The sequence below is a fragment of the Haplochromis burtoni genome, unplaced genomic scaffold, assembly GCF_018398535.1.
Source record: "Haplochromis burtoni strain Fernald_Lab_line unplaced genomic scaffold, NCSU_Asbu1 Contig_168, whole genome shotgun sequence".
Classification (NCBI taxonomy): Eukaryota; Metazoa; Chordata; class Actinopteri; order Cichliformes; family Cichlidae; genus Haplochromis; species Haplochromis burtoni.
This window is the reverse complement of record NW_024582529.1, coordinates 302,922-330,172: the sequence shown is the minus strand read 5'-3', so window position 1 is coordinate 330,172 and position 27,251 is coordinate 302,922. Positions and strand designations below refer to the sequence as shown.

General features: G+C 39.9%; 1 protein-coding gene across 1 annotated transcript in view; it reads right to left on the bottom strand.

Annotated features, from left to right (window-relative positions):
- Positions 1–27,103, bottom strand: part of cnot3b (CCR4-NOT transcription complex, subunit 3b) — a 44,390-nt gene extending 17,287 nt beyond the window's left edge. Inside the window, exons 1-7 of the mRNA XM_042225305.1 lie at positions 26,946–27,103; positions 19,257–19,319; positions 13,174–13,241; positions 10,957–11,031; positions 8,305–8,394; positions 5,298–5,426; positions 3,615–3,710 (exon numbers count right to left, since the gene is read on the bottom strand). Coding sequence (XP_042081239.1) covers positions 3,615–3,710; positions 5,298–5,426; positions 8,305–8,394; positions 10,957–11,031; positions 13,174–13,241; positions 19,257–19,281 — 483 coding nt within the window. The 5' untranslated portion in view covers positions 19,282–19,319; positions 26,946–27,103. The remainder of the gene's footprint in view (positions 1–3,614; positions 3,711–5,297; positions 5,427–8,304; positions 8,395–10,956; positions 11,032–13,173; positions 13,242–19,256; positions 19,320–26,945) is intronic.
- Between the last annotated feature and the right edge of the window lie 148 nt (positions 27,104–27,251).

The following is a 27,251-nucleotide window of genomic DNA, read 5'->3' as shown; positions in this document are numbered from 1 at the left end:
AACAGCAATTTAAGTAATGTGAGGCGGCAACACAGGCCCACAATCTACTTTTTAATTTGCTTAAGTCCAAACATTGATTATATCTGTGTTATGAAAATCTCTTAACATGTTTGAGCATGCCAATTCTCTACATTAATTATTTACTGTTGGACTAAAAAAAACAAAAACAACAAAAAAAAAAAAGCATACAGCAGCCGGAGCATTTGACAGCTATAAGGCTGTGCGAGCGTAACGTGCCGCTACATGTGCACTTTATGGCTTAATGCATCATATAAGCTAGCTCATGCATAACTGCACCTCTTACTTCAATATTTAATATTTCTAAAGCTTCATACATATTCTGGAGCTCTCAGCCATGTATTGCGTTTCTTTGTCCAGAGATAAGTTTAGATAAAACTAACACACCCAGATACCTCTGAGGAATAAAAGAAAAGAGTGCACGAGCAAGCTGGGCTGATGTGATTATAACAACACAGCAGCTGTTAAAACAGGCGGTCAGGACTCTTATGGAAATGTCTGGTGTGGCTGCTGGTGCAGGCAGCCAAGTGTGGCGTGTTAATGTTTCACCTTAGTGCATTTTAACGCTGCACCAGAACAGTCAGGAGCATGAACAAGCCTCCAACATACACCTGAACTCTTTGGCCTCTTGTGCCACAGCTACAGTTGTAGTCAGACGTTTATATGTACTTAGAAGCATGAATTTAATGAGATCATCCTTGTACTGTTTTTTCCAGGGTGGCATCATGGTGCAGCACACATCTTTAATGAGTTTAAAAACAATCGGCTGCACAAGTTTGTTTTCTCTAATCCACACAGCCTCAAAGATATGAAGGATTTGTTTGACAGCACTTACTGCATTGAGCAATACTCTGAATGGGAAAATCCAAAACTACCCCATGACGTTCATGTCCATGAGGAGTATGCAGACCACAAGTGTAATTAAGAAACGGTCCAAGCCTGTATACAAGTTTATTTGGCTCTAACATTAAGTCTGCGGATTTATCAGGAAATGCGTGGAAGATGTCGTCCCATCCAGAACAGTTAAATCCTTCCCAAATCAAAAACCCTGGATTAACGGAGATGTTCGCGCGGCATGGAACACCGCCTTTGCCTCCGCGAACACATCGGACTACAAACACGCACATTACCAACTCCGGAAGACGATCAAAGCAGCCAAACGTGAGTACAGGGACAGGGTGGAGCAACAGTTTGACGACCCTCGGAGTATGTGGCAGGGACTAAACACGATCACAGACTTTAGAGGGAAACCCAGCACACCGCAGACCACGGCCTCTCTGTGTGAGGATCTAAACGTATTCTACGCTAGATTCGACACAGCGAACACCATGAGACCGGACAGTGCACTGGATGCATCACCACCTGGTATGGCAACAGCACCGCCTACAACTGCAAAGCTCTCCAGCGAGTAGTGCGGTGCTCTGAACGGATAATTGGAGGTGAGCTTCCCTCCCTCCAAGACATCTACAGGAAGCGCTGCCTGAGGAAAGCGGGGAGGATCATCAAGGACTCCAGTCACCCCAGCCATAAACTGTTCAGACTACTTCCCTCAGGAAGGAGGTTCTGCAGCATCCGGTCCCGTACCAGCAGACTGAGAGACAGCTTCTTCCACCAGGCCATCAGACTGCTGAACACGTCATAGACACCTCAGCTTCACTACTGGAACTTTAACATTATGCACTACATACTGTACAGTAACGCCACTGTTTTGCACATGTCTCAACTCTGTATATTTTTATATATTTTATTTATTGTTTACTCTATTTAATTTGTAAAATATGTGTACACACACAGAAAAATATTTAGTATACACATCCAGAAATGCATATACTATTATATATTGTACATATATTTATTAGTTTCAGATGTAGCCATTCTTGTATTTTGCTTGTTTACATTATTGTATTTTGCACAACTCTGTTGCTTGTGAAGCTCGCACACAAGAATTTCACTCACATGTGCTGTACCAATGTACCTGCACATGTGATGTGACAATAAAAGTGATTTGATTTGATTAAAACAAATTGTTTTCTTTTATTTTTTGTTTCCCTATTTTGATCCCAATAAAGCCTTAAAAGACTCAAAATATAATGTATATTGTAATGTTAATCTAAAACACAAAAAAAAATAAGTTGTGAGTTTTGTATGAATTCTTCGGTCCGGCTACAGCAGTCTGCAGCAAATCGTTTTCAATTGCAGATTAAAACACATTTGGTGCTCTAGTAAGTATTTGGGGCAACAGAACAAAATAAAGAGTGTGTGTGTGTCTGATGTTAATGCAGCAGTGTGTATCGGAGGACTCGAATTTTTAATAGTTTCTGGACAACAACAGAGCTGGAAGAACAACACGCTCACAGTGAGAGGAAAAAACATCACCAGAGGTATCCTGTAAATTATAAAAAAAAATAAAAAAAAAACCATGTTAAAAATTTTAGTCATGAGCTTCTTTCATCCAAAGAGAACAATAAGAAATATTTATACAGTATTTCCTTCTTTGTGCAGAGTAGCCTGAAACTGATTTTCTGAACATGTCACTGTCCTCAGATGGCCTCCAATCACTAGATCTCAATCTAATGGAGCTCCCTTCTGGGATGCGGTAGAACGGCAGATTTATATCGGGGATCTGCAGCCAACAAATCTGCAGCAACTATGTGACGCAATCAATATATGAATCTATGCCATGAAGAATTAGGGCAGTTCTGAAGGCAAGAGAAGGTCCAGCTCAGTATTAGTAAGGACATATTAAAGTGGCCAGTGCAACATGTCCTAATAGGAGCCAACTTTGTGGCCTATAAACGTAAGATTTAACCAGAACCCCTCTTTATCTCTGCACACACTTTGTAGCTTGTTTGTTTGTTTGTTTTTAAATTCATCCTTCTTGCATCTTGAACATTTAAAAAAATCAAAGTACAAAGCACAACAGAGAGAGAGACCCTGTGTGAAGATTTTTATACCAGAAGAAATTTTAAGCCTTAAACTTTTGGTCTGAAAACCACAATCTTACAGCAGCAGTACAGTGCAACAGTAACTCTGAAGATCTCTGCTGAGAGAGACGGTCCTACGCTTTTGGCCAGCTAAACTAACCGCACAAGATACAGATAAAAATAAACTCCTCTGGGTCTCATTTATGAAACGTCCACGGCGAAAAATTCGTGCTCACAACTAAATGCGAGGCTAACAAAGTCGGCTGCAAACACTTTGTGACATAACAAAAGTATTTTCTTCAGCATGAGCTATAAACTCAAACATGGAATCTGAAAGTTTTCATGCTTTTTGCAATATCTGCACTGTGTCATCCACAGGTTTCTCTATAAATGAGATCCCTGAAGAGGACTTGAAACGAAAGCCAAAAGAAGGAAGTCAGGAGAGTTGCCCTTGTCTGGATAGAGACAGAAGATGAATGGAGGACACACTATCTGATCTCTGTAGCAGAGAGGGAGATAAAAGAGGAGAGAGAAAGGCTGCAAGGCTAAGGCCGGCTGACCGAGTGATCTGTGTCAGCTGTAAACAGACGAGGGAGAAGGCTGAGAGAAAAAGAACCTCAGAGGCGAGTAGAGAAGAAAATGAATGAATCAGAGATGAGAGCACACACTGACCTCCTTGTCTCCTTTCTTTTTTCTCGTCTGGACTGAGAGAGACTCCACTTCGCTCTCAAACTGGTCCACCTGCATGTTCAGAGTGTCTATCGTATTCTGAGCAAGAAAAGACATTAAAAGTTAACATGGCAGCGGTGTGACAAAACTCAGCTGGTTATTAGACCTTTAACTAGATCGGCTCTTGAAGAAATTTATCATTAAAATCTTTAAATATTTGCTGCCATTGTAAACCTTGGATGACATTAAAAATCAGCTCTATGGCGTTTGGAATCATCGGCTGACGAAACAAACCATGTTTAGATGCAGAAGTGGCTTTTTAATAGTGGAAAACGGGACTTTCCTCCGCTCGCTTATTGAGTAGGTTCGGATAAGTTTAAAACAAAGTTTACCCAGGCTTAACATGTTTAAAAAAAACAACAACAAAAAAAAAAAAAAAACACCAAGTATTAAACTAAAAAGCCTCATTTTGCTGTTAAGATTACAAAAGGCAAAACAAAAGGAGGAAGTCATTGAGTGTTTAAAATGTGTCGTGCAGCATAAGTTTTTCCATAACGGAGGAATGTTTTGGCAGCCACACCTGAAAATGAGCCACGGCCATCGCTGAAGGATTCCCAAAGCATGGACTAAAATTTAATTAAGCAGGTTTATTACATTAGATTTCATTTATTCAATCAAAATAGATATTTTTGTTCATAAAATGCACAGAAAAAATGTAAAAAGAGATTTCTGGGAACACAAAACACCAACACACACTGTTGGACACCAGCCTTATTCCTCAGCCTCCTAGGAAATATACCTATAGTCTCAATTTTAAACTCCTGCATCTCATTCTTGAGTTACTGCATTTACAAACTTGTGTCCACACTGCCTGCCCACCCGGCAGGGTGACAACAATACCCCAAACAGTGTTTGACAACTGAGAGGTAAATAAATAAATAAATACAGGCAACATTGATTTACTGCCTTTATTATAGATGGGCTAATATACATACAAGTTTAGTCCCACCATTCTGAGACTTGGGGGAAACCCCCATTAAGTCTAAGATGAAATAAACAAGTGTATAAAAACAAAACCATCAAATTTTGACATTTTTAACTTGACAAATAAGATAAATTATTAATTAACTATGTGATTCGCTGTTTTAACACCTCTGCTCAAAATCAGCCTTTTTACTCTGATGATCAGAATGACGACACATTTTATAGAGCGCCAAACACAAGTACGGTCATGTTTAGAAATGGCTGTCGATTAATGGGAGTCTGTTTTCGTTGAAAGCTGAGACGGCGTTTTGTTTTAATTTTGGTTTTAGTTCCACCTGATTTCACTTTCAGTTCCAGGTTTCGTTGCAAAAGAAAATTAAAAACAATTCGAGCAGAAAACTTCCTCATGAGAGACCCGAGCTGTGACACATGAACTGAGCCGCTGACTCAAAGTAGTTTCTGCTTTTGAGAATAAGAACAGATTTCACCACGGTGTGATTCGACTCGCCTGTTCTGCTTTACAGCAGTGGTTACATTAAATGGGTGATTAGACTTACAGGATTAGAAAGTACTACTCTACACAAATTAATGTGATGCTTGACAGCATTTAGATGACACTAATCTAGAAGAAATACTACTCTTCCTGTCACAAACAAACCATTTCCCATCTTTCGTATGACAACATTTGATTATGAAGCTCACCGTTAGCCACGTGCCGACCTCCTCCTTCTCCCTCTGGGCTGGGTCCACCTTCTGTGCCAGACCGAGCCCTTCTTTAGAGTATGCTTTTGTCTTGGTTTCTCTTTCCACTACCTTGAATCGCTCCATTTGCTGCAAGTAAACAAAGAAATAAATAAGAAGCTGATCAACTTCAGTTTTCGGGGATATATTGATCTTCACAAACATCTAATTGTGCCCCCTTATTTAAACATTACTCCAACTTCAGTTCGATTTGACTTGATTATCATAAAAAAAGGTTTAATTGCAGAAAACAAAATCCTAAAAATTCAGATTTAAGGCATTTAAAACAATACAAAAATCTGCCATGCCATCATATTTTCACATAAATGTGGAGTCGAGTCAACCGTCGGCCCGAATTTTGTTTATCTTTTGCGTTTTAAGGTTAACTCAGGCAAATCATTTACAAAAATTAGGTGACCAAACAGATATGAAGAAATGCCACTGATGCATTCATCACTCAGTCTGTACACAAAATGTCATGCAGCTAATATAGAGCACAAAACTGCAGTGACTCAATCAGACCAGGTATGAGCTAAAGAAACGCCTGCAAGTCCAGATGCAGGGCAAAACAGTACAGCTCGCTGAGGAGCTTAAATGCAGCACCTGGGCGAGTAACTGAGTCTAACTTAGAGGCTTTATCCTAGAAGCAAGAAGCTGCTGCTGTGACAGGATTGTTAGTTCAGCACTGTCACCTTATTGCAATCATCCATAAAATGTGTAGCTAAGCTGTCGAGCTCAGATAAACTGCACAGCGAGTCTTTAACATTACGCTGCTGCTACTCGGCCGTTTTTAAATATCTTTGTTTGTGTTTACACCTCCAGCCACCGGATGGCGCTTCTTTATATATGCTGCTTAAATGAGTGCAGATAAAAGGTGTGCAGCAGTGGTGACAGGTGCTGACTATTAGAGGAAAACACTTGAGACGCTACAGAGATGAGACAACCAGTGGATAGATTTATGCACGTGGAGTAATGTGGTTCTCTTGTTTCATTTCACAACTTCATATGGACACAGTGCCTGAACAAATGGAAATAAATGGAGCTCTGGAACTTTAAACCAGTTTAAATACATGATCATTGGAACTACACATGAATATTTCATTTTTAAATATGAATTATTATTGACACCCCGAATACAAACCAAAGGTTTGTTCTTATAATTTGTTGAACCCTTTTTCAGGGTTTAGAGTAATCCTCTATAAAAATGCAGGGTTCATAATTTTCCAAACACCTGTCATTGTAAAGCACCACAACAGTGAAAACCATCTAAAAATGGCATTACAGTTGTACCTAATAAAGTGACCACTGAGTGTGTAGAACTGCAGAAAATGTCATTTATTCCACTGATTTCTTAAATAATCTGAACACCAACAAAAGCGTTGCTTTAATAAATGTAGTTCTTGAACTCGAAGAGCTCCTGAACGCCTCTTAGCGGCTGATAAATGGGACATATTGTCTGTGACTGAATGTTGTTAAAGTCTCTTCTCTGCCTGCAGCGGTTTCAACACCAACCCTGCATTCACGGCTCTAAACTGCAAGTTCATCTTGGTCACATTTCTGTGTAAACACCCAGTAGGTTGTGAATGATCTTTTGCTGTTGAGGCAACATGTTTCTAACAAGCTCCCTCCGCTTCCTGCAGGACTGCAATTTCAGGTCAACCAACAAAACTGCAGGAAAACTCGAAGAACGTCTAAAAGGGACCTCTGCTGAGTTGCAGAGGTCCCTCATTGTGCAGGCAGGTGGCTCACATTCAGTCCATCTCAAAAGCCCTCATCAAAGGCTCACGTGGCTCCGAGGCCTGGAGGACAGGTGTTAGATAGCGGAGCAGATGAAAATGGGCGCAGCTCTTTAATCTGAGCCAGTAATCTAGGGAATAATTTTGGCAACACGTTCACACCGTTTCTGTTTGTTGTTGAGCTTCTAAAGGCGGCACCGTCTGTGTGCATTTGAAGGTGCAGTGAGAATTTTTACAGCAATAAAAAGGAACATTTAAAACATTTCAAAATGATTTTAAACAGAAATGTAAGAAAAAAATAAACTTCTAGCTCAGCTGGCATTGTAAGCACTTGAAGGCAATGACTAATGAAAAAAAAAACAATCACTAAACTCGAAATATTTGCAACTTTCCATTTCCACAAACTAACAGGCAATCTGCTATCTTCCTCAGTTACAGCCACTGTACAGCAAACAATAAAGGGACACTCTGTTAGGACTGAGCCTCGGGGAATCCTGTTTCTGGACATTGTCTCTTTTTTTTTTAAGACATAAGTTTTAAGCACTCCGTAACAACAGCCGCCTCCTCCGGCAGGAAGACGCAAAAACAGATCAAAGTCAATTACAAACTCACTGATCCCAATCTGACTGAATATCCTTGGGATACACCACAAGCCTGCTCTATAGAGAGACCATCTTGTGACTTACTGGACCCAAAGGATCCATTTCTAAAGAGCTGGTGCAGCTTGTGCTGCATTGTCCTCAATGAGAACTTTAAGCAGCATTATTCAGCAAAGACCCAGTAAAGACTGATATCTGTGATGAGTAATTAGTCAGTTCTGCTCCATCCATCTTTTAGAAGGATAAAAATTTACTGACAGAGCTGGAAAAATATAAAAAAGCAAAAATAACTGAAAACAATGAACTGTTTTCTTTAATCCACCCCAAAAAATATAAACAGGTAAAAATAAAGCTCAACATTAATTAAAAACATGCACTGTTTTTCATTAGCTCTTAGTGGTAATATTACTGGGGCCAAGTATTAGTGGATAACTGCAGGTAAATGGCTCCATAAAGACCACTAACCTAGCACAACTTTCAATTATTTGAGAAAAAAAAAAAGAAAGAAAAAAAATCTCATAAAACTTGTTTATCTGACTTTTTTTCCCAGATTTCAAAACAAGTAGTCCTCCAGAGTGTAAACAGGCCCTGGAGGACGTGTCATAATGACCTTCATCCTCAGTTTCTACTTACCGTTTCTATGAGTTTGCGGTTTTCTACTAGCTGCCTTTTGTCTTTGATCTCGTTTGATGCCACCCACGTCTTGATCTGGTCTCGAAGACGCTGAGGGACCAGAAGAAGAAGGAAAAAGAGGGGGGGACATAGCGGGAGAGGAGGGAGAAAGAGACAGAGAGAGACACAGATACATCAGTGAAGTCTGTGATAGGAGCGCAGCCTCCTCTCCAGCAGTCATGGGTGGTGAACATGATGTCTGCATGCAGCAAACAGGCTTGGCGTGAAGTTTGGTCCTCATGACAACACTGAACATTTCAGGCTGAGCAAGATGATATTTAATACTACAAACACACACCTTTATGTGTGGCAGGTTAAATGATTCAAGTCAGCAAACATCTCAGCCTTCACAGTCCATTTTCAGAGACGTCAGGTTAAGATCAGCAGCTTCTGTCTCACCTGCTCACTGCTGATTGGCCACAAATTAGAACCCATTCACACCTGGTGCTAAAAGGAGTCAGGAGCTGAGTAACGATAGCCCCGCCTTAAACTGAGTGACTTCACAGAAATCACAAAAAAAGAAAAGAAAATCAACTCAATCATTCCCAGAGGCCTGTCTCTCCAGAAAACCTGTGGAAAGGTCACCGTGCTGTTATCTAATTTTAAAAGATAATTCTACTTTACTTCTATCTGCTTGTTTTTTTATTGTGGCAGCTGCAGCCCTATCAGTCATGCAAACTTAGAAACGAGGATATCAGGCTAACAAGTCCAAGCTGAATCAGTTTTTACAAAAATCCTTTGAAAATGTGAGTCTGACTGAAAATAAAAGGAGAAATTAGCTGTCCTTATGCTCCCTGCATTGGAAATAGCCACCTGAACACTGGTGCCATCTAATAATGATCTCCTCCTTTCAAGAAATCTATACAAACAAAGTGGAGAGAGCAAAGGAAGTATGGCCCACAGAGTGACAACAAGAGGACAAAATACACTGAACAGTTAATTATAACCCAGAACAAGTGAAAACAGGAGGATATTCCTACGTGCTCTTTGTATTTTTTCCTTGATTTTTGTTTGTGTGCTTGTAAGTGAAAAACTTGAAAGCATGATGAAGCGAGGAGAAGAAACAAGAGAACTAAACAAAACCCGACTGAAGAGGTCAAAAGAGCAAAGAGGTTCCAGCCAATTAGTTATTGTCCGTTTCTGGTCACTTATTAAGGTAAAACAGTCATTGCTACATGTGACTGTGATGCTCTTGGTCCTGTGTTCTTGTCTTCAGGCTGGAAATGAAGCACATTTCACAGAGTGGCGTTTTCCTACTTACACTGCCGAGAATAGAAAGTGAACAACATATTTTTCATGTTAAGGCGCAATAAACTCAGAAATTCCATTGAAACAAAACAGGTTATGATGTGTCGCTAAGTGCGAACAGAGAATTGTTACTTTCAGATTTGATTTTCACAGTGGGCATAAAATGCTTACGCAGCTTTCTCCACGCCTCCAGAAGTTATTTGAAGTTTCTGTGATTCCATTTTTTGTTGTACATTTTAGCAGCATTACAGGACTTTAACATTACCCCAGTCTGCTTAAAATACACCTTGTTAATCAGTTATCAATAAAGGGAGGGTCTGCGTGGATAATCTTATCAGTGGTCCAACCCTTTCACATTTCCATTCATTTTGATTCAGTGATGTCAAAACTTGTGTGACCTGTGGGCGGTTCAGAAAGCAGAGTCGGTTGCAGAGGTGGAGGAGTTTCAGTGGAGGAGTCTCTTGCTCCTGCAAACGTGGTGCTGATTACAGGATGCATGATAATAAAAACTATGAAAAAAACAACTCTAATCAGGCTCAAGTGTTTTCTGGTGGCGCCTGATGTGTTTTGAATTGTTACAGTTTGGGGTGTGTTCCCAGCTTCTTCATTCAGTAATGTCACTGAACCTGTGAATAAAACTCAAGTTAAAGGTTTGCTGACTCAGGAAGGCAAACACCTATGTCACTTTTGTTTATTTAAGAGGAAAACCAGCGTTTCAGTGCATTTTTAATAACCGAATGGCTGTTTTCCTGGTTAAAATCTGCAGACTTAAGAGACACTGTCCTGTTGATTCAAAATATATATTGATTTGTGTCATAATATAGACTACGGAGAAGCATCATTTAACAAATCTCAGGAGGTCTCGAAGGAATGACCAGATTAAAACCCTCCTTAAACACCAACTTCCCATAATCCAGCAGTGGTTTGGTGACAATCACTGGATCTTCCAGCTTGATGTAGCACCATGACACTAAGCAAAATTTATAACTGGCTTTCAGATAATCAAATTAACATTTTAAACCAGAAGACTGCACAGATCTTACAGCTTTTGGTCAAACTGTAGATGAAAAACCTCTAGAAAAAACAATGGTTGCTTCCAGGAAATCTGTTTACCCTTGCTGATGACGGCTTGCACGCTGGAGGGGTTTTATTGTTCGTTTTTTAAGTTCAACATGACAATGATGTTTTTCTTTTAATGGAGATTGCTTTTTGACTTCTCTGACTTTTTAAACTTTGGAATTATTTAAAATCAGACACATCTACTCTGAAGTTATACTGATTTAATCAGCTTTGTGGGAGCCCAGAACACCTCAAACAACCTGTCAGTGGAAAAACTTTTATTTTCTGGTTTCCTTTGTTCCTTACCTGTAGCTTTTTAATCTCTTTCTTGAGGTCTGCTTCATATTTCTCCTTCTGGTTTGTGTTGGCTGCATTGTGAAGCTGCAAAAAAAGAGAGAGACAGACAGAGACAAAGGGTCAAAGCTGAAGTGCAGCAGTGCACGCCTTCATTTTCAAAATGTACCATACTAAAAATCATCCAATCTGTTGAAAGCTTTACAGCCTGCAAGTAAAGCATGTGATCATACTCTTAAAATCACAATTATCCTGTTTAATTAGATTAGTGCTACTAACTGATTACGTAGCAAAAACAACATGATTAAGTAGGACAAAAACATAAACCTAAGAACTAAATGGGTAATAAAGTGAGACATAAAACTAACAAAGGTCATCCAAACAAACATGAGTATTTATGAAGAACACATGCTTCTGGAAGGTCATAAGGAAACGCAGCAACTGCCAACAGCACAATAAAAAGTGGATGTAATGAAGGGAAAAAAGGCAACTGGGATCTTTGTTAATGCGCTAATGACTTTGTGCCTCTTTATTAGCAAAGCCGATGTTCACTGTGGGCGCTGCTGTGCGCTCTGGGCAAAGCATTGTTTTAATAACAGCTGTATTCACTTTGTTTATTATGAGTCTCATGAGTATTGGACATCCTGTTGTGGTAATGGCAACCTTTATTAACTACTAAGGTTAATAAATGCAGGAGGCTGATGAAACTAATGCTGCACGGAAACATTAGCAACAAATAGCCTGAGAGGGAGAAAGTGTCCCCGCAGAGCCTGAATGATAACAGATGGAACGAGCAGTCAATAATAATTGATCACTTGGTTGGCAGAGAATCTGTGAACAATAACTTAATGATTAACATATTTTTAAGACCTTTTTACAAACATGCTTCTTGAATTCTTCTTTAAAACTGCAAACAGAATATTGTCAGGACTGAACACTGATCACAGAGAACATCGTGGACCTCATGTGGAGCATTTGCACTTTTTCTGAACATTTTCTAATATTAGACATTTCTTGTTTTTTTATACCTTTGTAGACTATGCAAAATAAAGACATTCAGTAAATATGGGATAGAACTTGACATTGCCTTACCCCAGATATATATTAATATGATGCATGCATGCTTTCAGATAGGCACTGATAGGTAACAGGATATAATTTCGAACTTTTTGGGGTAATTTAGAAAGTGTCATCACACAGTGTGTCCAGCCATATCAGCTTTAACTGTGGCATATGTTGGTCACGTGGGTTAAGCAAAAGGGTTTATAAAATCTATTTATTTTAAAAAAGTATGAACATATTATTTTCTGTTTAATGCGTTTTGGTAAATGGTAAAATGGTAAATGGCCTGTATTTGTATAGCGCTTTTCTAGTCCCTAAGGACCCCAAAGCGCTTTACACAACAAGTCATCCACCCATTCACACACTGGTGATGGCAAGCTACATTGTAGCCACAGCCGCCCTGGGGCGCACTGACAGAGGCGAGGCTGCTGGACACTGGCGCCACCGGGCCCTCTGACCACCACCAGTAGGCAACGGGTGAAGTGTCTTACCCAAGGACACAATGAGCGAAACTGTCCAAGCCGGGGCTCGAACCGGCAACCTTCCGATTACAAGGCGAACTCCCAACTCTTGAGCCACGATTAAAATATTGGCAGATCTGTCTGCGTCTCTCTTAACTGTCTGTGAAACTGTGTTTGAGACAAAACTCCAGGTTCTCAGATTCTAGTGGACGCATCTGAAGCTGTGTAACATAGAAATGCATGTTGCTAACCTGCTGATAACTTAGCACACCACCCTCTCACTCAAATATGGTCGCACATGCTTCAAGAACCAGCATGGCAGCATCCAACATGCTATAGCGAAAGCTTCCAAATGCAGAGTACAAAACTAGTAGGTGATGTCACAGCTGTCACCTCTATATTTATTAGATACAGTCTATGACATGCAATAATATCAGCCTTCTTTTTTAAGTGGCAACTCGATTTACAGACAAAGTTATAGCAGCTAAGTTGTTTAATGCGTCTTACTGTTAGATTTTCACTTTAGCTCCTCTTCATATGAAAGTAAAGCATAAACCCAGACAATCACTGTGCCACAACACCAACTGACTGCAGCATTAAAATGCAATTATCCCTCTCATCCCTACCATGACTCCATTGCAGGATATCTTTGAGTCAAAATGAAAAAACAGAAAGTTGCAGTCCCAATAATATGATTGTTTCTTACCTTTTGCCAAATATCCTCAAACTGCTCCACTCCCTCCGCTACTTTTTTCAGACATCGATCTATTTCACCTGGAGGAGACCAAAAAAGAGCAAAAAGTTTATATAAAGCATATGAGACATGTGTCTCCGTTCTAATTCAAAGAAGCTGTATAAGCAGGTCAAAGCCAGAACACATGACTTCCTCATCAAAGTCATTTCATAAGAGGTGGGAAGAACAGAGTATAAATAATAACGGATTCATCACGTCAGAGCATCGCTGACCTCTTTTTTTAGTTAAACTGACTTGTGTTTAAACATGTATGAGATGTAGTCATTAGCACAGAATAATAAAAAGAAATGTCATGTTTGGGAAATTATTTAGTATATGAGCACTGACGCTGCCGATCATGGCTCTAGCTGTACTGGTTATTTGATTAAAACCAGAGTTTTTTCTACCATCAATATATTCCTGCTTCCAGGTTTGAGGCGTTCTGCTCAGCAAAGTGGCTCCAGCTTAAAAACAGGCCACTGGAGGGCTGTTTTTGTGTCGGGCACAAAGAGAAGCGATAAATGCACCATATAACAACAAGGCACTTAAAACTGTGGCTGGCATCTCATGAAATATGCATATTGTAAAAGGCACATTATGCTCCTGAGCAAGTGGTGGCACATATACAGCAGCTAATTCCCAATATCTTAGAAATGCAGCTCCATGAATAGCGTGTGGTGGATGTTTAAAGAGTCAGAAGCGATTAGGGAGTGACAGAAAGAGACAAACACGTCTAGATTTAGGCTCAACAGATTTACGTCTCCCTTCTGTGGTCGCATGGATTAGCTCGTGGCTATCAAATGTAAACAGGAAAATGCTTGCAGTCTAATTTTAACATTTCTGACCTGGACCACATCAGCCTAGTCATTCTGCTTTTTACATACCGCAGAGGAATGTCAATGTAAGTCCTGGAGTGGAAAATCATGATATGCTCACCCGTATCTCATCCAATTACAGCTTTATGTCATGGTTTACTTGGTCAGGGAAAATCAAGATCATCATAAATGTACAGCCTAGTCTCATAGTAGAATTTTAAATACTATTACATATTTTCTGAACCTAACCATTTATGTTTTTAAAGTTTCTAATGACAATGAACAACATAAAATATCACAGGCCAAGTGTAGAATCTGGTCCCGTGAGAGACTCAAACTGTGGTCGCTGGTATGAGTGGTGAGATTCCTCACAACACCACCAACCCCTTCAGCCTCCAGCCCCAATATTCACTTTTTCCCATTTAAAAGTGGAAAATATTCATTTAGTGTACACATGACACCAGCCAGACAAACAGCTGTGTTCAGGAAAACAAAAATAAGGAGGGGAAAATTTGTTTCCAGAAACGAAAATCAGCAGATAAAGGGTGTGACTAGTTCACAGACTGTACTAAAATGCATGCACATGTGAAGTGAGGGAAAAAGGTCTGCCAAAAACCACCACACCTCCTAAACAGATATTCCCAACTTGTCATGTTTCACATGTATTTCCAGCAGCACCATGAACACACCATGATGCTCATTTGGTAAAGTGGTAGTTTGTACACAGCCATTGAGGTTTCAAAATGCAGAGTACAGAAACCAGCCGATGACATGACAGTGACAACTATGTTTTATGGACAGTGTTTGATCTCGGTACTCTCTGTGTCGGTTAAATTCTTTGCATAGATCTGCAAAACAGGGCGACTGTAAATCCCACATAAGGTAGATGATAAAGCAGGTTATGCACTGGGCATGTAACCTTGATAGGTTACTACTGCATGAGTGTGTAGCATCCTCATTTTTTCTGCCCATCAACTGTGACATCTGATTTCTAAAACCCAGGGCAGAGATGGAAAATGCTCAGCTTTAAGAAAGAAAATGAGATTTCACAAGCAAGGGGGATAACTTGGAGTCTCTAGGAGCCAGCTTGCAACTTTAACTTTTTACCTTCATGGTATTTTCAGAGTTACAGACCCAAAATACATAAGAATGGAGGTGAAATTTGTCCAGTCCCAAGCCCAGATACACATGAGTGGTCGCTTGAGAGAAAGCACCCAGCGCCGCCAAATCAAACATCCAGGGAGCCACCGAAAGTACCTTCCTCCTATTCTCCCTCGTGTTTTTGATCCTTCATAAGCTCATAAGTACAGGGCATAACAGCGTGAAATTTTGCAAGCTAAAAATATGTTTACACTAACTCCAAATGCTACAATCACGTTTTTGTTTAGCAGGATCTTTTACTATAACCAGCTTGGGACATATCAATATTATGGAAAATAGCAGATTTCCATTAGCACGGCTGCATGCTTAACCCAGGATATGAATGGAGCTCTGTGCTGGGTCCACCCCACCTCTCGCCCTACGACAGCTGGAAAAGGCTCAGGCACACCCACCACCCTGAACTAAATAAACAACAACTGCACTAATTTAATGTCTATGATGCAGAGTAACAGAAATAAGCACTGGTACCCTGGATGTTTGATCTGTTTTCTGATAAGTCACAAGAGAAAACTATGACAGGTCTCCTTTCTCCAACATTTTTATACCAGACTGACATTGTAGCCGTAACTGCCTGAGAAATGAGTCAAAATGATTGTATAACAGAGTGATGTTTAAATATTTAAAAATACCATAATTTTGACATATTTTCATAGTACGAAAGTAACATTTTGATTTCATACCCTTGTATTTCTAATCTCTTAAATACATCAGACTTTTATTTGATCCACTGTGTGTTTGCTAATGAAGATAACAGGAGTGATGAGGAAATAAGCAGCAACCAGTGAGGTCGAGAGAAACCCGCTGCTGTAGCCAAGTTGTGTGAACAAACTCCAGCTTGAGTCTGGCCTTAAACAGCCTTGATGTTAAGATACTGCCGTGGCTGTGTTATTTTTAGATGAAAGTCTACCTCCTCTGTAATAATACATTACAATTTGACAGAGCCGGGGCCGTGCTGGTGCTTGATCTTTTTTTACTCATGACAACATTTTAGGGGGATACGTATATGGGTTTTTGTTTTTAATGTGACAGCTGTTCAACCGGAGAACTCACGGGAATATCATGTGATAGGATGAGTGATGCTGAATCCTGTCAAAAAAGTGTTTTTTAGCCTGCGGCGACAAGCGTCGGCTGGAGAAACCCATCAAAGTTAAAGACATCGACGGGAGGGAGAAAAAAGCCTCGAGGTTTTTTGGTATTCACACAAAGGTCTGGGTTCAGGTTACAAGACTTGTTGTGGTGAGTGTCAGAATTTTATCCCAGCATTATCATCCAAGAGCTGTGAGTGTGGTAGTACTTGTTTAAATTTTCAAAATAAAAGTATAGAACAAAGAGCTTGACACATGCTCTAGTTTCTGTGAAAGTGTGTCAGAGCAGTGAGCAGACTTTTGCACAGATGTCTGCCGGCGTGCACGGATGCAATGTCACCCTGTGCACAAAAACAGGTAGAAACATTTTCACTAAACCAAAACAGGAAATGCAAAGAGACAGAAAATTTTATGAGGGAAATAAAAATGATTATACTTTGTGTATACACAGTTCACTCAAAAATTTAACGACAGCACTTTGACCCTGCATGTCAACATCAAGCCTGAAAATTTCCTTGCACACCAAAGTCAGTTCCTGGATCCAGAAAAAATATCTATTACAGATTAGTTTGTGATTTTCTTCTAAAACATCAAAACAGCGTCTCCAATGATGCCTTATTTCAGTTTCTATGGTTATTTACGAAGATTTGATGCAAAATTGATTTCTGACTCCAGATCCAAATCTTAAATACATAAAAATTCACAAAATTTGTTATTTTTATTTATTCAAATAACAAACCTTCCACACAACCTTCCTGGTGGAGGTAAAAATAGATAACATATGCAGTCAGGAAGGATGTGGAACTTTTAAAACAACGTCGTTCACCCCAAAATCAAATTTACATATCTTCCCTCTGGCTTGTATTGTAATTTATCCATTCAAATTACTTGGATGCGAGTTACCAAGCTTTGAATATATCAGCTGTAGAAATGCCTGCCTTCCTTTGAATAGAATCAAAATAGATGGCACTTAGCTTTAAAAAAAATAAAACAAAACCTTTGAGGTGAAAATAAATCATCATGACCTGGTTATTCAGAAAACTCCACAAGTTTCATGTAGGAACCTTCTTCTACCTGCAGTCGCCAAAATAAAAAGCTGCCTGACAACAAGCTTACATGGCAGTTCACGCTATCAGTGTTTACACCTTGGCAAAATCTCATCGCTGATGGATACACACTTCCTCCTGCAAAGTAATAATGTGCATAAATGTAATTTTGAACTGTCTTTTAAAATTTTAGCTCTGCCCAAGACAAACTTGTACAGGCCGAATTAACTGTGAGAAACCTCGGCAGCTTTATAAAATGATCCACTAAGGATCTTTCTATCCTATCCTGCCCATTCTGTTACATCTAATAGACAGAGACAGCAGGTAGAGAACAGTTCCTACATGAAACTGCTCACAACAGGTTTTGTTTTCTGAGTAACTGGGTCGTGAGTTTCTCATATTAATTTTTTGGCACACTGAACTAACACCAAAAAGCTAAGCACCATCTAGTTTGATTTTATTTAAAAAGAAGTGTTGGTAACTCGCATCAAAAATCATTTGAATTTTTACCCAGTGACTCCGTTTCTTACCCACGAACTCCTCTTGAGTAGATCTGGATAACTCACAGATCAAAATATTACCTTTTTATCTTATGTGCAGATTTTTGCTCCCGGGAATACATGTCAAATATAAGTACCTATCAATGTAATGGTACATATATAAGAGAAAATAAAGTAAAGCAGAGTGAAACCCTATTTAAGAAGATCGATAGTAATGTGCTTGGAGGTTTTCTGTCCTTATCATCAAGTTATGTTTGGAATCCATGTTCGGATTGCACAAACTCAACAGAAAATGTGCATTCACACTTCAAAGAGACCCAACTTTGTAAAGTGGTTAGTTCTGATGTACAGTGGAGGGCAATCTGAAACTGTCAGGCCATCTGATTTAAGCAGGCAAACACATAAAAAGCTCCTGAGAGGAGAATGAGCTATGTAGGTAATTTTACTGGAGGGCAGGAAAGAATCCAGTCTGACTCAAGACTAAAGAAACAGAAAGAAGCTAAAATGACAAACTTTGGCAAAATGTAGCAGTCTTTGCACACAAAGCAAATGGCCTAGATCTTGGTTCCACTTACCTCTTACCCGTGACTTCAGTGGAAATTTCAGATTCAGGCACAGACTGATTCATGTTCTACACAGTTCTTACAAGTTCATAGAAATTTCTGTTCAATTAGAACCAAATATTTGAGTTGATGATTATAATTTTTATACAGTTGTTGTAATTTGTGTTTTAACTATTTTTTTAAAGGATGTTTCATTACAAAACAAAACATCCATCAAAAAATTGTCCTCTGTTTTTTTTCAGGCTACTTAAATTTATTTTGGGCTATCAAAAACTGAAGAGTGTCTGCCCGAAGGGCTACCAGGGATTTTGAAATTTTGCGAGCCCTGTGCACATTAAACATTATTTTCTTCTGTGCTTTTATTTGACACAGAACAAAGCAGGTAAATCTCCCATGCTTTAGTTAAAGTTAGAAAACCAAAACCAGATTTGTTTTAGCTTGCATGTGAAGCCAAACATTTCTAACCTGGCAGGATGAACACTTACGTAACTCCACAAACAAGCTGCTTGTGAACACATGTGACTTTTGTTTACAAGCCCTGGCTCTCTTTTAAACAAGCACTGTGACGTAATTAAGGAAATAAACTAAAGAAAATTTTCCACTTTTGGTCGCAAAACAAACTGCTTGCCAACGAAGCAGGTATAGGTGTGCTCGTGCACTATTTATCTTTTTCCGGTCAGAGTGACACATGGGCGGAGTTTATCACAGACAAAACATCAGGGGACTTTCCAACAGCAACACACATAACACAAACTCTTCATTGAGATCAAATGAGATCTTTATTGTAATTTGTGGTTAACCTAATCCACCTGGCACCTGATCATCTCACTAATGCCCTTTTACACATGCACATGCATGCACACACACACTCAGGCAGAAATCTCACCTTGGAGTTTCCTTTTATCGGCCATGACTGATGACTAGGATGATGTCTTCATGCCTTCTTTCACTGCAGGGAAAAAAACAGGAGTCTGCATTAATAAATCCCAGGATAGGTGTCACAGAGAAAGACTAAGAATATAAAAATGAAAGGAAACAGGATGCAGAGCGATGATGACTTGTGGAAAGATGGATGGATTGAGGACAGAGGGAGAAATATGGACACAACTGTCCTCATTAGCTGCTAAAACTCAGTTTGGTTCTCCAGTGAGAACCTTTGGTGAGGAAGCCTCTTTAAAGGAAGCAAAAGTCGAAATGTTTCTGTGGGTGAACCTATGGAAGGATCATTAAAAGTTCCCAGTGCCTTTGTTTGTGATTTTTGAGGGTGTCTCACCCAGTGACTGAGGTGTTTACTTACATCTGGCTCTGGTTCTATGCTGTTGTAATTATGACTACTGTACAGGTCTCCAGCTGGGAAGCATCACTCCAATCCTGACTCAAAAAGCTGGATTGAGTATCAGTAAAAATGTGCCAATCTATTCAATTCAGTTCTATGTTGCTCTGTGTTTGCCTCACCATGTGTCAGCAGCAGTGCACCAGTTGTTAGCACGAGAGCAAAAGGAGCACGGAGGAAGCTGCAAGCAAAGTGTCGGCAGTCTCGAGGTATTTCACACCTGTGATGCCAACAGCTTCTCTTCGTATGTTTGTAATAGTTTGTGACTTTACTGTAAATTGTGGTTCTCTTTCTTCTTTTGTTGCCCTGCTGAAAAACTGTGTTTTTGTTGGCAGCACACTGAATTCCCGCCACTTTTCTGCAGCTGAAAATCAAAAAAAGCAACAACAAAGTTGACAGCCGCCATTCCAGGGCAGATCTTTTGATTCAATCTGACTCAGCAGTGATACCTAACACTGCTGCGCTGAGCAGATCAGATAGAGGTGAGCAGGTACGACAGGTATGGCAGAAAAGCCGTTTATGAATATAAGTGGCTTCATCAAAAGCTTGCTTTGAGCATGTGGCCTCCAAGGTTTTCATAGCAGAGAGACACCAAAGTCATTCCTCACATTTCTTCTTCTTAAACTCAACTGATGACGACTTCATTAAAACATACAGCGATTAAAACAAAAATCTAATATTTCCAATAATAAGAGCCTAATTTCAATCACAGTTTGATAAAACAATTAGTTTTATAATGAACGGTTGCTACAAAGCTCTCGTTTTATCTTATATTATGAACCAAAGGCACCCATTGCCTTCACAGCAATGCTGTAAACAGCGGATCATCCAGTCCCCACCGCCTCCACCTCGGAAATAAATTAAATTAACTAACTAAATAAATAATACAGATTACAATTACTGGAAAAACTAAACCATAAGATGTGGACTTTTGCCATAACCGAGCAGCCCTAAAGTACTTCTGCATGCAGTTACAGTTGCAGGTGGCCTGTGTAGATAAAAATGTTTGGAAAGTAGAGCTCATCAGTCAGCACAAGAATAAATATAATACCAGCTGCAGGCCTTCAGAGACAGTTTACTGTAAATATAAACCTGGCATTAAGGTATTTTGTAATTTCATACTGTCATAGTACTATGGAAGGTCATTTAGGGTTCCAGGTGATTCGAGATACAACTGACTGCAGATAAATGATCTCAATGCCTCCAGGTGGATCGCACTTACTTGAAATGCCAATACAATGTAATTACTGCACATTTGTTTTTATGAATTTCTTTTTCTTTCTGTCAGATAAATACAATCTTAATCAGCCCAGTACTGATGTTTTATTCATGCTGTGGAATCATAATGTAACTCTACTTCTGCCCCTTGATAACATAATATTGTGTGAGAACCTGTTTTGACTACAGCTGCACTAAAACACTAAAAGCAACTCAAAGCATAATGCAGGAACAGAGGTCTGATTAAGAACATCATCTCAGTGCCTCTCTCTGGTTACATACATACACTAACAATTAAGTTTGCTTTAAGGGTTTATATATGACAAAGTCATTAAGTCAACTGTCAGTAATTAAAGGCATTTATATACATTCACAAGTGAGTGAACAGTGAGCGAGTTTCTTTAAGCTCATTAAAGCAATCATCACCATCATTGTTTGTTAATATCGGCAGGGGGAAAATGCAATCAGCGAGAACTAATTTGACTGCAAATTGGCACAAGCCAGAGGAGCACTTAATCAGCTGCAGAAGTTCAGATTTGATACCCAATCTTTCGATGAAGGACGAGCATTATGTGCTATTATTCATCATTACTGATCGCACAACAGGTCAGCCTCATGGTCACTACCGAAACAATGCTGTTTTTTGTTAGGGATTCACCAGCACCAGTGGCCAGTGTTTACATAACAGTTTCATTAGATGGCTCTGTGTTCAATGATTTATCATTATGCAGATTTATTTTTGTCCCTGCAAAACAACCAACGGTCCTGTCCATGAGCTCTCCTCATGTAACTTCTCCTGGCATCTCCACACGGTCGGATATCCCCGTGCTGGTACTGTTCCCAGATCGCCAAAACTAATGTCCCAGGTTCAACACTGCCAGTGACCGAGCTCATTGTTGTGATGTCATAGTTTTGCACCATCACACCACATACCAAACCGCAACTCCATAACTGTAACTACAAACACAATTTAAACCTAAATGCCTGCTTTCTCTGACTTTTGTGGACACTAGCAGATTATTTTTCCACATCTCAAAACTATGACATTATAGCAATATGATTGATCATTTGCAATGTTAAACCTGGACAAATATAGTCCATGTTATATAGCACCAACACGGGAACATCAGACACAGCAAAGCTTCCTGTGATGCCGTGTCTCGCTGGAGGAGCTGGACAACCTGCACACACCTGAATGGTTGCAGGTACTGCCTCATGCTACCAGCAGGAACAAAAACCCTTAAAAGTTGGGAGGGCTAAGCAGAGAGCAATGGTCTGCCATCAACACCTGCTTAAACCATTCCCTTTTTGGGGGTCGTCTTGTTGTTGATGCCCCAGTGCACCTGTTGTCACTTAGATTTGTACTAAAGCAGCTGAAATGGATTCCTGGTGGTTTATGCTTCCTAATTGGACGGACTGACATCACTGAAGTTTAACTTACTTTATGTAAAACCGGGCTGATCAAGTTTTCCCTCGATTTTATAAGCAGCCAGCGAGAACAATAATGTCTTCAATGCTGATAGTAAATTTTCTGGATTTATTAATTAATTATTATAAGCCAATCGATAGACAACTGTAAGTCTGAGATATTGGAACCATTTAAGCACTAAGGTAACACAGTGAGTCAAACTCCAAGAGCCAAAAAAAGGTTATAATTATGATAATAAATGTTTAGACTTGGAGTGAAACAGAAAACAAATAAATTTCTTTTCTATTTTCTAGCAGGTTAAGAAGCCAAAACGTTATGATAAGCAGCATAATCGAAAAAAGCCACACACAGATGAATATAGATCCTGAAATATTTAAATTCTAACTTCAAAGACATAATAGCTGCTTCGTTGATTGGACACCCATCAAATTGAGAAGATGATCCTCATGCCTCAGAAAGCGACCAAAGTACACTTAACAAAGTCAAGTAAGGACAGGCGGTGCAGACATGTTATTAATGAGCAGCCTGAGGTGAGGCTGAGAAGATGCTGTGTCAGCTTTAAGGCACAAACTAGCAGCACGCCACTTGTCAGGTTCAGACACGAGCCATTAAAGAAAGGCATATGTGACGACGCTGGCACCGCTACTGCTTGTGATGCTCTTTTGACACATAAGCTGAGTGAAACTAAGAGCTACAGAAAAAACATTTACATTTTTATTTGTGTTGCAGGAAGTGTGTCCGAGACAAGAAGTGAAGGCTCTTGTTGCAGCAGGTTTGACCCCTGTTCTTAAAGTGCAAATTAGGAGGAGATGAACATTTAATCACAATCAAAAACAAAAATGGCTCCTTTGCATTGGATCTTGTTTCAATTTACTTTTTAAAGGTGCACCACACAAGATTTTTTTCTCTTTGCATGTTTCTCTGTTTGTGGAGTACCATCTGACACCTTTTACTGTTCTGTCAGGTAGGTAGCATGCATTCTTCTAACTCTTTGGTTAATGATGATTAGCAAATGTTCCCTGGCAGTAGCATTGCATGGTAAAAATGCATGCAGCCTACCTTTTTCCATTTTCAGTAGGCTTCAAACACCTTGCCTGTGGCTATCTGCTGATACAGGGTACTGATCCAGTAGCAGAGTTATATTAATAAGCTCCATCTCAGAGGAAGAGACTGCAAGTCATTCTTTTTGTTCAAGACAACAGCTGAAGTGAAAAAATTCTAATTGAGTTGAGCCGCTTTATGTTACCCTACGTGTAATAAAAGCTTTCTAACCATTGTGAAACCAAACCAACATCACTCTAGTTTCAACATCATATAATGACCAAACATAAGAGTGAAAGATTGAAGCCAATGCATCAACTCAGCTGAACTTTTCAGTCACGTCATCAGCTTACTTTAACCACAGTCTGCAGTTAAATAAAAAAGGTTTTGCAAACATACAAAGAAAAGCTGCGGTGTACCAGCCATGAAACACCACCGAACTGCTGCTGCTTTGTTAGCCTCCTCCATGCTACGTAAGCTCTGTCACTAGCAGCTACTGTCATGCACTGAAGTAAATACAGAACCACACAGAACTGAAGTGAATGCATCAGCCATCACTGACATCAGATCCAGCTGTTATAGTCAGAACCAAATAAATATCCAGTCCCTAACTCCAACCCCACCAACTGGTGATTGTTCTACTAATCTGGAGATCCACCGCAAGCTGAAGCATCGCTAATCAAATTTCCCACGTGTGGGACTAATAAAGGTTATCTTATCTTATCTTAATCAGAACCCGAAGCAAGTGAACAACTGGTGCTCCTACTCTGAGCTCACAGAGGCTATAGAGCAGAACACGATCAACCGCTACCAGCTGCAGTCCAAGTCCATCCACGGGATGAGGAACTCATTGAAGAGGCAGCCAATATCACTATTTATTGTCTCAAAGGACACATTAGTAATCAACTGACATGACTTTTTCATGGACGATATAGATAATTAACAACCAAGACTGACCACCAGTATTTGGTACATTATTACATTTGCAGTACAAAACATAAAAACTTTGCAGTCAATATTTGGATATCTGGAAAATGTAAAAAAACATGGTAATGATAAATGGCCTGTATTTGTATAGCGCTTGTAAAATGTTTTTAAAGATGGCTGTCTATGGTTACCACATGATGACAGAAGACTTCTTACAGCTGTTTTAACCTTCTGCAATGACAGCCTATAACATAACCTATGCTGACGCGCCTGCAGGCATTCATGCTTGTATGTGGTGCATTACACGTTAATTACCTTGTGGTTGTGTCCTGGTATTTTAGATGCAGTGCCAGCCTTGATAGAAAAAAATGCTGGGACTTTTGTGATGGGTTTTTTTTCTACAGGCAAACATATTTGACCCTCAACTTTTTCAACTTCTTTGTACATTCCCTCACATCCCTCCCTCCTGAAACTGCTGACATCTGAGAGTCCTTACATTGAGGCTATGATTATTATAATCTCGCCGATTTATTTAAAAACTGCAACACAAAAGTAGCTGAAATGCAAAGGAGGAGTCCAAGGTACTGAACAGGCCAATTACAGTAGCTGTGGGCTGTGTCAACATGATATGTAATTATGTTTCTAAGTAGGTGCACATATAGGTTATAGAGGTCTCTGCAGCATAGGTTTACTACAGATGTACTGATCCCCAGTTACAAGGGAGAAATCTATGGATTCACAAAGGCCACACTTTGTTTCATCATTGTTCACTCATTCAAGGCATGGAGCACATGTCCTTTACAATTTTATTTTATGTTCCTGTCCTGTGGCTAAAGTGACACTGTCAGAGATTTGCACACCTTTAGTTTTTGAGTTTAGATGCCGAGTGATACAAGGCACATAGAGGGAAAAAAACAAACGGCACTGTCATCACCTTTTACATCCCGATAAACTTCCAGAGTGGGAAAAAAGTATTTCTCCAGAGGTTTTGTTATCCATGTGTGGATCCAAAGGCCATTTTATGTGAAGAAGGCCTTTAGCTTTAAGCATGACTGGTACACACAGTACCTTATTTGAACCACTGATTTAAAAACAAAAAATATGTGATATGCTTTACTAGCTGCAAAACAAATGAACCAAGCGGTTAAAAAATAAAAGCATTTTGTTGCAGCACTGGAAGAAGGGAATTTCCATTGGAGGTGGATAAAACCTCTTTGAGAAACCGCCAAACGCTTGTCAGTGTATAAACAAAAATTTTAAAAAAGGACTCCAGGTGACTCCGGCATGCAAAGCGAGGGTTTTCCTGCATAAGACAAATTTTGCCACCCCCTCAAAAAGAGACCCCCCTGCGTAAAGTACATTATTGCCTATGAAATGGCCAAAAAACAAGTTAAAAACACTTGTGTGATTTGTGACTTTGTGACCTGTGTTAATCAAAGTAACACAGGCTTCCATGCTTTAAAATGCAGAGCAATGCTGCTATATGTGTTCCATGATGAGCCTTGAAAATCCCTGAAAAAACTCCAGTTCCCAGAGTGCAGTATCAGTGGTTTCAGAAAGAAATAAAAATAAAATATGCCAGCACTGATAAAAAAGAACAGATAAATTGGTGGCTGTCTTCCTAAAACACTTTTTTATAAGACAAGATTACCTTCTGGTTATCAGCTTTCCCTTGTTTTGTTTATTATTATTAGTATGCTGCCTATTTTTAGTTTAATCTACACTTTGATCATTCCACTTCTGTATGTCTGCCAAAGCATTTTGTAAACTGTGTTGTTTAAAAGGTGCAGCATAAATAAAATTGTATTCTATTTCTGTGATGACAAGTTATGTAGGAAGTTCAACTTTCAGGGTTTGGGATTAATAGGTGATTGAAGCCTTTGTGGTGCTGTTGAACTTTGTATGCTTGCTAAAGGTAATCTCACATTAAACCACCTTAGCTAACTAAACTCCCAGCTGTGTGTGCTTATTTGCTAACTCTTTGTCCTCTACTCGGTTTCTGGGATCAAAACTTTTGCGGGAAACCTGGACTCCGACTTAAAAGAGCCTCACTGTTTAGTAACTGAGTCCTAGTCTGAATAACAGAACTACAAATAAAGACAAATAAAGAACCTTGAACCTACAATAAAGAAACACTGTCAAATAAGCTCCAGCATTAGTTTTTTTACACACATCTGCACACATCTGGAGACAGCCCCTTCCTGTCCACACTGAACTAAGTTTGGACCAACAGAGGACGCCTAGCCTTTTATGACCGTGTCTGACAGCCGGGCTGCTCTTTGAGAGGCTTTGAGCAGACACCCAGGTGGCGTTTGTGCACCGAGGGAGTAGTATTTGTTAGCCCGGGATGTTTACAAACAATGCGGGCATCATTACTCTGAGAGCAGCTCCAGCCCAGCACATACACTTCAAAACAAACTCAACTACGCGTTACACACCGCGGCTCGGCAGAGGAAGTTCCGACTCTAATGCAAACGCGCACACTTGAAGTTGTTGGCAGTACCGAGAGCTGCAGCTTCCCACTGGCTGCGCTATTTGATGTGGGAGACACAATTTGGAGAGGGGGGAGAGAGAAAATAGGGGGAAGGCACACAAATTCATCACTTCTGGCTCGACCGTCACTTTACCTGGATTTTTCCGAGGTGCGAGTGCTTTCCTCAGTCGCCACACTCCGCTAAATCTTCAGCGATTCACCACGAAGGGTTATTTCCTTTAAAAAAAATGTCAATTCTTCTCGCTAAACAATCACTCCGCACATCCAAGATGGCTACCAGGAACACCTCCTCCTCCGATGCCCTGTTGGACAAGAGTTCCGCCTAGCTCGACTGTGATTGGGCACCGAAGGCGGCTCCCGCGCTTCTATTCGGTGAAACCGGTTGTCAGTCCAAACAGGCTGGTTTTACTACTTCCAGCGTAGCTCCCGCTCTGATTGG